At 41.7% G+C, this 15,686-nt stretch overlaps 1 protein-coding gene across 1 annotated transcript in view; it reads right to left on the reverse strand.

The window, feature by feature from the left end:
* The window catches only part of ROBO2 (roundabout guidance receptor 2), a 714,921-nt gene that overhangs the window by 34,772 nt on the left and 664,463 nt on the right, over positions 1-15,686 (reverse strand). Inside the window, exons 23-24 of the mRNA XM_015406679.1 lie at positions 10,188-10,448; positions 3,258-3,469 (exon numbers count right to left, since the gene is read on the reverse strand). Coding sequence (XP_015262165.1) covers positions 3,258-3,469; positions 10,188-10,448 — 473 coding nt within the window. The remainder of the gene's footprint in view (positions 1-3,257; positions 3,470-10,187; positions 10,449-15,686) is intronic.

Below are 15,686 nucleotides of genomic sequence, written 5' to 3' on the forward strand. Positions count from 1 at the left end.
TCCTTGCACTCCCGCCGGCCTTGCAGGTCCACCGCCGGGCCCCTCATGGGGCTCGGCAGTGGAGCTGCAAGGCCGGTGGCGGCGACCGGGACCATTGGGGGCGGTGTGTGTGGCCTTATGATACACTTCTGGTGATGTCAGGGGGTATGGCATATGCTAATGAGTTCCCCTAGCTCTTTTTCTACGAAATGACCCCTGCCCATGAATCCATTATCCATTAAATTGTTTTAATCTTGTATTTGTATTTGTATATGCACATAGTGCCTTATGTGAGCCGCCCTGAGCCCGTTCGCGGGGAGGGCAGGGTACAAATGTAATAAAATAAATAAATAAATAAATAACAATTGGATAACATGTAAAGTAATTTCAATCCTGCTTTATTCACCAAAGGGGACTCTACTACACAAATCTCTGGAGAATTACTTGCACTTTCTGGCCATTTCAGGTGGTATCCATGCAGATATAGGCATTGAGTCAGGCTATTCACATGGCCCTGAGAAAAGTCATAGATTTGGCCGTGAATTACATAGGACAGAATCACATGAACTCTTTGGAAAAAGAACAAAAAAATAGCAACTGTGAGAGTGATGCAGTGCCTAGAAAATGTTGTGCAGGAATTGGTCTTGAGTGTTATCTTGCCTTTAAATATGCAAAGGGGACAACATGGTAAATTAAACTAAGTGCAAGGAAATCGGTTTTCTTCTTAGTCAGGCTACAAGTTCAGCAGCACAAGTTTCACTTTTAGAATTTTTAAGAGTGAAATTATTGTGTGTGTGTGTGTGTGTGTGTGTGTTAATAAGGCTTTTATTAGCATATGCTATTTTGAATCTTTTATTGTTAGCCAATAAAAAATTGAGTGGTTCCTTAGGAAACTATGGTATTAACTTATATTAAGTAATGAACTCAGTTAAAACTTACAATGTTCTTGCAAATTGTAATGTGCAGTCACAGGAAAGGCTTCAAAGTCCAGAGACATAATAAGATCTGTATTTATGGCCAAGTCAAGGCACATGGCTGTAATGCACCTGACTGTGAAGAGTTTGACACTTCACTAGTCTCAGTAAACTTGTAGGAAATGGCTACAAGTTCCATAGGGACCATGTTGGAGATCACTGTCCTAAACTTTAAAATCCATCCTGGTTATGCTTCTGAATATTCTAATGGAGGTGAAGTAGAGCTGTGTTGGCTGAATGATACAAAACACTTTGCTTCCTACTCAATTCAAGGAGCAGGGGTATGGAAGAGATCTCGTTTTTTTGCAAACGGATCCTTTGATATTCTTGGATTTGCCTACTATTTTCTTGAGCAGGACTGAATAGCACCAATTTTTAAAAAAGACTCTCCCTCAGGCATTAAAATCTTTGGACATTTGATAGACATGCCATAAACTTGCAAGTCTTGGAACTTTCTGCCAGCAAGATAACTAATGCAAGTGGATACTACTTCCACTTCCTTGGAGACACCTTGCGCCATCATGAAGGTTAACATAACTGATTTGGTGACCCCAAACACATAACTTTGCGCCTCTGCGCAATAACAAGACAGCCAGCATTAAAAATAACTATATTACAAGTCTGCATGTGTTCAGGATTCATTAAATTATAGCAGAAGTCGTAAGTATTATACCCACACAATATTAGGAATGACAGAATAAAAGTGTGTTGTAGAAATATAAATGTGTAATGCCATTTTTTTAAAAAAACCTTTGCTATATCAATGCTGACATATTAATATATATCCAAAGGGACAATATATTGTAAGCAGATTATTTTTTTTTAAAAAATACAGTCACTGTAAAACCGTTACTTATTATTTTTAATGCAGTTTCAGAGTCATTAAAGAGATCTGCAAAAAGATCCAGAATTAAAGTCTGAGGGAGATTACGCTGGAAATTCAGGAAAAGTGGCTTAACATAATTGTGTAATAAGTTGATTTTCCAAATTTAAAGATTTAACCTTGTAACTCTTCAAGCCTCCAGTTGGATATGAATTTTAAATTGCAGCAGGAGAGTTACAGTTTTAAAATCTTAATTAGCTTGGCAGGCAGTCCGGTCCCAAGGCAAAGGGAAGTAAACTGGAAAGTGGGATAAAGCAGCACCTCTTTAATGCAAGCAGAAGAGGAAAATCAAAGGTATTGATGCTTCATTACTTTCATGTTCCCACCTCTGTCAGTGGAAACTGTAGCATGTTCTCAGAGCTGCAGTGTTTAGATAAGAGCATGAAATGCTCAAGACAACTTGCAAGGCAAAGGAATTAAGTGGCACTGCATTAATACATCTTTAGTGAACAGAAATATCCTGAAGATATATTCAGAAATTAGTATTATCCCATAAAGTTCAACCACTGAAGAGACATACAATATTTTTAATGAGCTATATAGACCATGCATGCTTGGGCTTCAATAGACCACACTCAACCTAGTTACAGTACGTTAAGTACAAGCCCAACATCAACTGAAATGAGAGTTTGCTGGGGTCTAGGAAGAGGGTCATGATATTCATGTAAAAACAGCACTTTGTCACAAGACAGAATGGCTGCCAGTCTTCCACCAACAGTGATTTTATTACAAATTCAGAGGCTATGGGCAAGCTTATATTTTTCAGGTTTGATGATTATCCTTTTTGTAGCTTTGCTAGACATGCTGGAAATAAGAAACAGTAATACAAAAAACCATTCAATTAATGAAATCTTATTTGTCTGATCAAATCCATCAGTATGAAGAAAGCACAAAAGAAACACATCACCACATATACGTTTCTTAATTCAGTGCCCATATGTTGGGATGATCTAGTTGGGGTTATTCAGAAACAAATCTTTTTACTTCATTATGTTCATCACTTTTTATACAGCCTCTCCCCAATAAAAATATGGAAGGCTTTTATAGATAATGTCACCTTTTCATGTTGCTCCTGAGATACAAAATATATTATTTTTAAGTCAAGTTTCTTTTTTTTCTCTCCCCCCACCCCCCTGGTAATAGACTTGCTTCTGCAGTAGAGTGAACTTTCCTTGAAAGCTGGGATATAATTGAGTTTTCTTTCAAGTCTTTAAAGCTTTTTAAAATTCATGAATTTTCTTATCATTTTGTTGCAAAGCAAACACATTTTCAAATCCCTCTTTAACTTTTGTGCTTAATATTAATACATTTTAAATGCAATGGAAATAGAGCAGACTAAAATGTTCTTAAACATTATTCTTATTTATGACATATTTTACCCTTTCATAAATAGGGTTTCACTATTTGTTCCATTTGCCTACCTGTTACAGAGCTGTCTAGATTGTCCATGCTGGATCCTGGAGTGTGCTCTAGTCCTCTTAGTGGCCTTGTGATTTCTATAGCCTCTTCTTCAATATCATCCTCATCTTCATCCTCTGGAATATCTGTTTCCAACTCTGATATTAGAGTCCCAGCCACATACCCTAATGGTGGAACAGGAGTCTGAGGTGGCTGTGTAGTACTTTGAATGTGCCTGGAACAAAGGAAAAATCATGCATTTAACCTCTGGAAGGATCACAATATTAACACTGCTCCCCTCCCCCCCGAAATACAACCTATTCAAAGTTGAATGCTAAAGTGAAATTTAAGGTCCCAATTCAATGCTTCTGTTGCGATCAGCTGGACTTAATGTTTTTAACTTAGGTAAATTTGTATATTGTGGGTTTTGCTAACTGTCTAGCATAGCACTAACACCAGAGAGATTAAAATAGCTATGTTGTAAAGAAATAAAACTTCACTTTCAAGGGATGTGCTGACTGCTCTGAAACAGAACACGTGACTACTTCCAAATTGCATAGCCAATACAGTATAGCCATGGGTTCTACCATGTTGTATGACAACTGAGGTACAATATGTCCAGAGAACATTAATACCGTGATTTAATGCTTAGAACTATACTACAAGGATGCCTATTCTGGAAGCAGCAGAGGTAAATTTCTGAGTATATTTTGGATGCGTTTATGAGGCCAGAAAGGTCAGGTTAGATACATAGTCCAAAAGCCACATCTTTTTGCAACGAAAGGCCATTTTCTCTTAATAGACTGTAAGACATGACCTCTTTAAAAATGTATATCCCAGTAGTCATACTTTTAGGCATGTATATACTGGCTTAATATTTCAACTACTTTGACCAAAACGGGTGAATCCATTTTCTTGTTACAGATTACATGGAAAAACAACCAAGTCAACATAGCCTTCCGCTTTGGAGGAACAAACATGCTAGATAAAAAGAGTACATTTTACTGTATGTGATGTGTCCTGCCAGTGGGCCTCCCACGCCCCTTGTGCCACCATTGGCCCCCATTGGCAGGGCTGCCGGGCCTCCCCTGCCACCTCTGGCTACCGCCAGTGGGCCTCTCATGGCCCCACTGCTGCCCACCACCCCAGCAATACCTGCTACCCCCCGCAGGCCTTCCCTCGCTTACCCAGAGGCCTGGGAAGCCTTGAAGTGGGGCAGCCGAAGACGCCAGCGGTATGTTAGCCACGCTACGGCGCCTCGAGGGGCACCGACTGAATGCAAGCAGCTACAGGGAGGGAGGGGAGGCACCCCCCGAGCCGGAGATGGTCATGCCCCTGCCTCAGAACCCGACAGCCCACACCAGGAAGGGAGCAGCAACATCACTTCGCCCAACAGCAAGAGACGCCAGGAATCAGAACCTCTCCTGAGGCTCAGCGTCTTCCTCTAAGAAGGGGGGTGGAGCTAGGCTAAGGGGGACAGGGGGAGGGCCCTGAGGAGGAGCCTGGGAGCGGGGAGGGATAAAAGGAAGGCAACATGCAGGGGCCGAGGACTGCCTGAGTCGGTTTTGCCATCGCTCAGAGAGAGGAAGGCTAGTGACACAGAAAGAGTGAGGGCAGGGGTGGTGACGGAACCCCCCTCCCTGCTCATGCAGCTGAGGGCCCCTGCTGCCCTCGGGAATGCACCACCAGTGTGGCAGGGCTCCTGCAGAATTCTGACTCAAGCAACAGTGAGGGGGGGTCCATGGACTCTTGTGACATGATGCACATACTGGTTGGTAACATATGTACCCCACACGACACAGTCAGCTGGCAGAGGATCAAAGGGATATCTTCAGAGGGTGGACTCAACAGTACATGTAGAAGGCAGACCTCCTGTGTGAAAACTAGCATTGGGATCAGGAGTTTTAACCATGACTCAGGAGTTTTAACAATGACTTAAGGCTTCCAGGCTAGGAAGGAGATGCCAATGTCATCACTGGGAGTCCATTCTAAGGGCAGGATGCTAGATTAGATGGTCCACTGATCTGATCCACCAGGGCTCTTTTAACAGTCCTCACCCCCCCCACTCACACTTGTATGGATTCAAGCAAATTCTGGTTCTCCATGAATGATAGTACTCAGGTGAACCAGAGTGTATTTGCTGCCTGTAAACTGGGAGTCTAAACACAAATTAATTCAGGTATGGAATCTCTGTTAGTGGAAGTAAACAAACTCTAATTTACCTAGTCCTCTGAATGTGTATGTGGAGGGGAATCAAATTTTGGAATCATTAATCATATAAAGTAATCTGAAAGCCAATTCTTTCTAAGTGGCAGTTTTCTTTGCTATACTCTAGCAAGGATTTTTTTCAGAACAATCCTAAAATCCTGAAGAAAAATGTTGTGGTCATTCTGAATTAAAACTTTATTTCCTTACTAATATGGCAGTGTTCCCTTTGCCTATGACCTTTCAAAAGTAATTATTGGGATGGGAATGAATGTATGCTTGAACACTGCTATAGCTGCGTAATTTATTTTCTATGACATATTATACCATTTGAAAAGATTTGTTTTCATTACTCAAAGCTAAATTTTGGTGAAGTGTGTATTTCCCAAATATGGCTTCCTCAGAACATGAGAAGTGTTAGTGAATATGGTTGGTTTTTTCCGTATCTTTTCACGGCTACTCTAAAAGAGGTAATATGAATGGTAAGTGCAACACCATCAACAAGGACTATTTTTAGATTAAAAGAAGTGCGTGCTTGGGCTCAGTTAAGACATAATGATGTCAAGGCACAGTCTGTGTGAGATATTATATATATTGGGGGCATAATTCCTGATCTAAAAAGCACAGATTACATAATGAGATTCATGATGTTAACTGACATCAAAAGTTGCACCTGCAGTTTGTATGCCACCACAGGAAGCATAGCAGCTGCAATGTACAGGCTGAAAGCATGCCAGGGCATGCATCTGCGTCCTGCCTGGCACAATTATACATTTAACCTAGACCCGAATTAGCTGATGCTTGGGCTTCTGGCTTGTTACAAAAACAAGCTCTATCCCATTGAGGAAGTGGCCTAAGCACCCTGTTGATTGGCTGCAGATTGCAAACGGGGTTAGTGTATTGAAAAATGTCCAAGGAAAACAGTTGGCTTTGGCATCAGCAGAAAATATGCTCGAGCTTCTTTGACCTATAATAACTCTTGCAATGTAAGTTTTGGCCTCTGTATGTTATGAGATATATCCACTTCCCCCCCATTGGCTTTATGCCACTCAGCCACTAGATTTACTTAACATTTTTACTCATTTCTAGTTTTGCTGAGGTTTATTCTTTTTAAAAGACATCTATAGGTGACTGGAAGCCGGTGACTCTCTGTACTGTTCTGTGAGGTTGGGGAGTTTGATTCCAATCCATAACATATCTCTTTCATGGTTCATTATTTTGGTAGTTCTGTTCTTATCTCACTGAATACTAAGGAACTGTATTAAGACACTTTCTGTTATATATCATCTTGGGGATCTTTCTTGTTGATTTACTTATATTCAACAGAACATGAAGATTATACTTGAAAATCCATACAAATTCCCAAGTACTTTCAAGAAAAGAATAGGACATCAAGCTGCACTAAAACTGTTTTTTAATGCTTACAGTGGTCATTACAAAAACATTACCCCAGAGAGTCTGTGCCTATGCCCTAGTGTTTTTGCTGTAACACAGTGATTCGACTACCCACTGAAATAAGTTCTAGCGCATACAGTTTCAAGTACTTTGACTTTAGGTAGCTTAGTTTACCAATCATATTAAATACATTTTAAGCACTAACACTGTCTTCATAATAAGAGTTGTACCTTTCTAGGCCAATTGACTCCATTGACCTGCTTAGGACAATACTGAAAATCATCGCAAGACAAGTGGTTATGTTTTAAGAATTCCTAAATTGAGATTGCATTAATATTCAGCATGTGTTTTAAACGCCAGTTTGGTGTAGTGGTTAAGTGCGCAGACTCTAATCTGGGAGAATCGGGTTTGATTCCCCAGTCCTCCAGTTGCACCTGCTGGATGACCTTGGGCAAGCCATAGTTCTGGCACAGCTGTTCTTGAAAAAAAGCAGTTTCTGTCAGAGCTCTCTCAGCCCCACCTACCTCACAGGGTGTTAGTTGTGGGGAGGGGAAGGGAAAGGGGTTTGTAAGCCACTCTGAGACTCCCTTGGGTAGTGAAGGGCGGGGTATAAATCCAATCTCTTCTCTCTTCTCTAAACTTGGATTTAACAAATGGTCTTTAAATGGTTTTAAAATTGGCTTTAACAAATGAGAGCCAGAATGGTGTAGTGATTTAGAGTAAGGGTGTGCATTTGGCTATACTTGAGCTGGAAAAAAGCTGGAAAATATCTTATCAGCCTTACCGGTATGTTTGGCTATTCTTTCAGCTGAATATACATTTGAGTATCTTTTTGGCTATCCAAAATAGTTAAGCGCCCAAAATCCTTAAAATTTTGGGGATTTTTCTGTACTGCCGGATAGTCGAAGTTAAAGGCGTTTAGCGGGATCACAGTCCCTTTAAAAGCCTTCCAGGTTAACTTGTGGCTTGGAGAATGTGTTTAAAGGGACTACAAACCCTTTACATGCTTTTAGAGTGAATGTTCACCTTCCAGAAGGCATTTAAAGGGGCCACAATCTCTTTAAACACCTTCCCCCCTCCATTGGAAACAATGGAATATGGGGGCACCTTCTTTGGGGGCCCATAGAATTGGACCCCCTAATCCAATCACTTGGGAGATTTTTTGAGGAGAGGCACCAGCAGCTATGCTGCAAATTTGGTGCCTCTACCTCAAAAAACATCCCCCCGACCAATGTTCCCTCTAAGCTGTGGAGTCTTGTGAGCAAAAATTCTACTTTGTGAGCTCCTGGCATTAAAGTTGTGAGTGAGCGATTTGGTTACTGCGTAAATTAGTTTGCTCTGGAGCCATCTTTCCTGAGTGAAGACAAAAATCTGTGAGCCGGAGGTTAAAAAACTGTGAGCTAGCTAGAGGGAACACTGCCCCTGACCCCTATAGAGGTCCCTACAGGCAAAAATGGTCCCTATAGGGTATAATAGAGACAGAAAAAATTGGGATTTCCAATAAATCCTGAATCCGAATACCATACTGGTATTGGGATTCAGGAATATTGGGAAATTCCAATATTTTCCAGGTTCAATATACCTGAAACCCCAAAATACCAATTTTACCAATTTGGGGGGGGTTGCACCCCCCTAGTTAAAAGTAGTTTACTCTAATCTGTAGAATTGGGTTTGATTCCCCAGACCATCACATAAAGCTTGCTGAGTGGCCTTGGACCAGTCATACTTCTCTTAGAATTCTCTCAGCCCCACCTGCCTCACAAGGTGTCTTTTGCGGGGAGAGGAAGGGGATGAGACTATAAGCTGCTTTGAGACTCCTTAGGGTAGAGAAACGTGTGGTATGAAAACCTTCTCCTCTTCTTCTAAATTTGGGAATACATACTAGTTGAAAACCAGGGTTTTTTAAAAAAAGAAGGGATGCTCATAAAATTCTTGGCTGACAATTTTTTTCTTCCTGTGCACTCTAGCAAAGTAAACAAACAAACAAACCCATTTTACTGGAAGACTAAAATGCTTATTTGTCTTTATGTAAGAGCATATCTGTAAATAGATATACTCCAAAATATTGTTATTTTTGTTCCACACTAGGCCACAAGTGCATTCCTAAAGAAAGTTAAAGATAAAGGAAATCTATATATAAATCTATATATACTGTCTTGAGGCAGGAGGAGCTTTTTGTGAGCACTGGCAAAATCTTTTGGACTACTGTATATATGAGCACATATGTTGTTTCTGAACCACCAACATTTGAATGATGCATTTTCAAAGATGGTGTTACTTCCATCTTTTAAAAATACTATGTTCCCCAAATGTTGCTTCTCCAGGTCATGAGGAATGCAGTTAATACCTTTTGTCATGCAAGAAACGTTAGATTTTCTTGGACAAAGTAATTCACTAGACCCATTTCAGTCTATTTTTTTTAACTAGGGCTTGGTATGAAACTGCCTTGGTCTCTCTGTCACAACCTTTTCTAGCAGTGTTGATTCTCTGAGACCTCACAGTGACTTCTGATATGTCAAGCATTTTGGACCAGATATCAGTGATGGGTGTCAGGAACACTGCACTCAGATGGTTTTGCACCAATCTGTTATTGTAAGTGGCTTGACTCCTTGTCACTTATGCTACAGTTTCTGTGATTTCCCATCTTGTCTCCCATACTATTTAATATCTATATGAAACTACCAAGAGAGGTCATCAGGAAATTTGCAGTGCTGTCATGGATACATGGATATTAACTAGCTCTATTTCAGGTGATGCTCTGGATGTTCCAGAACTGTAAATGGGCTGGACTAGGGCGAAGAAAGCTCTATCCAGTCCATGCTAAAGTGCTGCTGGTTGACAACAGAGATAAACAAGGACTGGGGAGTCATCCTGTTCTTGTTAGGGTTGCACTCCACCTAAAGAAGCAGATTTGTACCTGTTGGGTTTTATGAGACTGGTTTCTGCAGATGGACAAGCAAATGTCATCTGTGGGACGTATTATCAATTATGTTCCTTCTCTGAAATGACAGCTACAGTTACACATTTGTTGTATCAGTTTTTAGTGCTGTATGATGTTTTCATTTTGATAAGCTATAAGCTTCCATGGAGGGAAGGCATGGTACAACCTGATCTCATGAGATCCTGAAACTTGAGATAGGTGCCACATTGGGTGTGCTTAGAAGACCCACAAGTGGCATGTCAAAGAGCCACATGTGGCTCCTGAGCCATTAAGTATAATTCCTTTTAAGGCAGCAGAATCCTTCTGTGCCAAAATCTCCAAGCTATACAAAGGTAAAAGGCTTGATATATCCTATCCTAAATTTTGCACTCTCACGGCTTCTGGTATTGTCATCTGGGTTTGCCATGTTTACCATGTTTGCTTTGCTATATCGAACTGATAGGCCCTCGTCAGTTCATCAAGGTGGGCTTGAAGCATAGGTTGCATCTCCTCACGTGGAGATGGTGTGAGTGTTGCAGTAGACTGTTGCCCAAAGGAGATTGCAGGGGATGAGGCAACTCCTCGGACAGGAGGTGTAGGGACTCTGTCATCATCTTCTTCAAGCTCATCCTCCATTCCCTGATGCAGGTATGTCTGAACTGGTAAAGGTGGACACCAACCATCGCTGTCGTACCTAAAATACAAATGGTTCAAGTTTAGGGTCATGTATCTAGGGTATAACATCCCAACCATTATGAAATATGGACAATAAAAATTTAAATGACATGAATAAAGTACACTCAAACCAGTGCTGTTTTTTCAGTATTTTATACACACACACACACACACATATATATATATAAAGCAAAAGTGGGCCCAACCTACATAATTGTTCTTCAATGCCTTTCTTTCTGGCTACGCAATCAAAGGCAAATATACATGAAAGTTGCAATTAATTAATGAGACTCATATCCAGGTAAATTTCTTAATGTGGGTTGTTCTTGTAACAAAAAAGTGAGAAACTGGCAAGCAAGGTGGAATTCTGCTAGTGAGTAAATATAGGCCAAAATATCAATTATAGATAGTAACAAAGTCAAGCTAGGCTTCAACAGTACGTGGATAGAGAACTGCCAGAAGTACAAGCTGGGTTTCGAAGAGGTAGAGGAACTAGAGATCAAATTGGCAACATTCGCTGGATTATGGAGAAAGCAAGAGAGTACCAGAAAAACATCTACTTCTGCTTCATTGACTACGTTAAAGCCTTTGACTGTGTGGATCACAACAAACTATGGCAGGTCCTTAAAGAGATGGGAATACCAGACCACCTCACATGTCTCTTGAGCCGCCCTGAGCCCGTTCGCGGGATGGGCGGGATATAAATATAATAAATAAATAAATAAATAAGAAACCTGTATAAGGGTCAAGAAGCGATTGGTTTAGCATAGGAAAAGGAGTACGACAAGGATGTATATTGTCACCTTGCTTATTTAATATATATGCAGAGTACATCATGCGAAATGCTGGCCTGGATGAATCACAAGCGAGAATTAAGATTGCTGGGGAAAAGATCAACAACCTCAGATATGCAGACGATACCACTCTGATGGCAGAAAGTGAAGAGGACCTTAAGAGCCTCTTGCTCAGGGTAAAAGAGGAGAGCGCAAAAGTGGGCTTGAAGCTCAACATCAAAAAAACTAAGATCATGGCATCCGGCCCCACCACTCCTTGGCAAATAGAAGGGGAAGTCGTGGAAGTAGTGACAGACTTCACGTTCCTGGGATCCCAGATCACCGCAGACTGTGACAGCAGCCATGAAATTAAAAGACGCCTGCTCCTTGGGAGGAAAGCGATGGCGAACCTAAACAGCATGATAAAAAGTAGAGACATCTCCCTGCCAACAAAAGTCCGCATGGTCAAAGCAATGGTATTCCCAGTAGTCATGTATGGCTGCAAGAGTTGGACTATAAGGAAGGCCGAGCGCCGAAGAATAGATTCTTTTGAACTATGGTGCTGGAGAAGACTCTTGAGAGTCCCTTGGACTGCAAGAAGATCAAATCAGTCAATCCTAAAAGAAATCAACCCTGACTGTTCCCTGGAAGGCCAGATAATGATACTGAAGCTCAAATACTTTGGCCAAATGAGAAGGGAGCACTCACTGGAGAAGACCCTGATGCTGGGAAAGATTGAAGGTCAAAGAAGACGGGGACGGCAAAGGATGAGATGGTTAGACAGTGTCATCGATGCAACAAACATGAAATTGAGCCAACTTCAGAGGACAGCAGAAGACAGGAGGGCCTGGCGTGACCTGGTCCATGGGGTCGCAAAGAGTCGGACTCGACTGTGCGACTGAACAACAACAACAACAACAAACAAAGTCAAAAAAATTACACAACTACTTAACAAGAAAAGATCCCAAAGTGTTTTGGTTTGTTAGAGACTGCACTTCAGAAGAGGCTAATTTCTATGTCACTAGTGGCACTAGCGGAAGACAGGAGGGCCTGGCGTGATCTGGTCCATGGGGTCGCAAAGAATCGGACTCGACTGTGCGACTGAACAACAAGTGGCAATGATAAAAGTCTATAGGAGGATATCTGTTCTATCCACATTGTTCATGTCAACCAGATGTATACACTGTGAAACTATATAAGGTCACTTAACATTAACAACTGGTAAATGCCTGTGAAATTTTGTGGATGGGATATTTGGAAGGAGGGCTCTAGGCCGTCCCTTTCAAATTGCTGTCATTTCTTCTCACACTCCTCAATTTGTCTTTACTAGCATGTAATGAAGAACAATCAACGGTAAAAAGTACAGAGGGAAACACGGGGTAGCCTGCCTGGTAATGCCTCCAGCTGTGCTTTGGTCCTGTTGTGTATAGGAAGTGGAAGCCAACAAGAAGGCCATACTTTACTATGCAGTGAAGTGCACCGTGCTGGTGACCTTCCCTTCTCTCATCTCAGATGTACTGGAACTAGAGGAAGAGCAGTTGTCATCATGGAGAAATCAGACTACACTCATGAAGCCGAAAGACAACTCTTCAATACTACTTTTTACAAGGCACTGTCTTCTGACACCACTCAAGAGTACTAATAAGAACTAAACAGGATTATGGAGGAATTGCTCACACACATACAGGAACAGAATTCCACAGGAACCTTAGTTAGGCACTTTCTACCTTCTACCCAAAATACATAAGACCAGAACATCCTATTCTCTCAGCATAGGCACTGTATGGGTGTCTTGATACATGGACTCCAGTCGCCGAGTCTATACCATCAGTGCCCCCAGAACAAAGTTTGAGTCCAGTGGCACCTTTAAGACCAACGAAGTCTAACTCTGGCTATAAGCTTTTGTGTGGTGCCACTGGACTCAAACTTCATTCTATTGCTTCAGACCAACACGGCTACCCATGTGAATTTATCAATGCCCCCAGTAATGTGAGCAACACCACAGAGTTCCTGAGAAAAATACCATCTGTTGACATTCTTCCAGGTAACACTATTTTGGCCACCATGGATGTTGAGTCTCCATACACCAACATCCTCCACAAAGATGGTCTACAAGTCTTTAGGAACACCATCTATGACAACTCCACAGCTGATCTCACTACCAAGCTCTGCCAGTTTGTCCTCACCTGCAGCTACTTCAGGTTTGATGATGATCTATCCCTTCAGATCAATGGCACAAGCCATGGGCATCCACATGACATGACAATATGCCAACATTTTCATGTCTGACCTGGAGCAGCATTTTCTCAGCTCCCATCTGTTAACATTCATCTTGTACTTGAGATGTATTGATGACATTTTTATCATCTTGACACATGGAGAAATTTCACCAGACATACAGCAACTTCCATCCTACCATCAGCCTGACCATGAATCAATCCAGACAAGAAGTATGTGTGGAGGGGACATGGCTCAATGGTAGAGTACCTGCTTGGCAAGATGAAGGTCCTAGGTTCAACTCCTGGCATCTCCAGTTTAAAGGACCAGACAGTAGGTGGTGTGAAAGACCTCTGCCTAAGACTCTGGAGAGCCACTGTTAGTCTGAATAGACAATACTGACCTTGATGATCCAAAGGTCTGATATGATATAAGGCAGCTTCATGTGCTCAAATATATTTTCTAGACATTACTGTACAAATACATAGTGGAATGATAAAAACCACCTTATGCTGGAAACCTACTGATCACCAAACATATTCACATGCCTCCAGTCATGATCCTAAGCATACCAAACAACCCACTGTCTACAACCAAGCTTTATGCTACTGCTGCATCTGTTCTGATCCCTCTGATAGATTCTCATCCACAGAACCTACAACAGACATTTTGGATTTACAATAGAATCATAGAATCACAGTGTTGGAAGAGACTACCTGGCAAGGTCTCGATGCAGCAGGAGTAAGGTTGTGGGCCTAACATGCCTGGGAAATTATAGATGTTTATATACAAATGCTAGAAGTGTCCGAGATAAAATCGGGGATTTGGAATGCTTGGTGTAGGGGGAAAACATAGACATTCTGGGTATTTCAGAAAGAAGAAGAAGAGGAGGAGAAGAGATTGGATTTATACCCTGCCCTTCACTACCAAAGGAGTCTCAGAGTGGCTTACAAACTCCTTTCCCTTCCCCTCCCCACAACAGACACCCTGTGAGGTAGGTGGGGCTGAGAGAACTCTGCCAGAAACTTCTATTTTTCAAGAACAGCTGTGCCAGAACTATAGCTTGCCCAAGGTCATCCAGGTGGTGTAAGTGGAGGACTGGGGAATCAAACCCGGTGCTCCCAGATTAGAGTCTACACACTTAACCACTACACCAAACTTGGTGGGATGAGGAAAATCAGTGGGATACAGTGATTCCTATTTATAAATTAGATCAGGAGGATGGGGGGAGGGTTGGAGGTGGGGTGGCTCTGTATGTCAGAGAGGGGATACAGTCCAGTAAGACTGAGAAGGTAAGAGAATTAGGTTTGCTTCTGGAAACGCTATTGGTCGAATTAGTGGGTACAAAAGAAAGCTTTACACTGGGAGTTTATTATCACCCACCAGATCAAAAGACCGAGGAGAATTATAAAATGATGAATGAATTAAAGATAGCGTCTAGACGAAATAACTTTGTCGTAATAGGTGATTTTTAACTACTACCACATTGATTGGGTCAATATGTGTTCAAGTGGGAAAAAAGAGATTGAGGCTGATTTCGCACTAGAGCTGCCTCGAGGTTGCGCCGCCATTGGCCTCGACAGTATTGGTCAATTTCACACCCGAAGCTGCATTTTGACTCACAGCTTCACCCAATTTCCCCCGCAGTTTCGTGATCCTGTTTTTTGAGGATCACGAAACTGCGGAGGAAATCGGGCGAAGCCGTGGGGGTGAACAAACATGTGGATAAGGGGGACCAATAGATGTTGTTTAACTTGACTTCCAGAAAGCTTTTGATAGTTCCTCATCGAAGGCTCCCAAGTAAGTTCAATAGTCATAGGATAAAAGGACAAATCCTCTTGAGGATCAAAAACTGGCTAATTAATATGAAACAGAGTGAGTATAAATAGGCAATTTTCACAGTGGAGGGTAGTAAGCAGTGGGGTACCATAGAGCTCAGTACTGGGTCTGATAATTTTTAACTTGCTCATTAATGATTTGGAGATGGGAGTAAGCAGTGAAGTGGCTAAATTTGCAGATGACACCAAATTGTTCAGGGTGGTGGAAACCAGGGAGGATTGTGAGGCACTCCAAAGGGATCTGGTGAGTGGGCGTCAACATGGCAAATGGGGTTCAATGTGGTCAAGTGCAAAGTGATGCACATTGGAACCAGTAATCCTAACTATAAATACACATTGATGGGGTCCGAACTGGCAGAGACTGACCAAGAGAGAGATCTTGGAGTTGTAGTAGATAACTCACTGAAAATGTTGAGACAGTATGTGACT

The sequence above is a fragment of the Gekko japonicus genome, unplaced genomic scaffold (assembly GCF_001447785.1).
Source record: "Gekko japonicus isolate JY-2015 unplaced genomic scaffold, Gekko_japonicus_V1.1 scaffold195, whole genome shotgun sequence".
In the NCBI taxonomy this organism is placed as follows: domain Eukaryota; kingdom Metazoa; phylum Chordata; class Lepidosauria; order Squamata; family Gekkonidae; genus Gekko; species Gekko japonicus.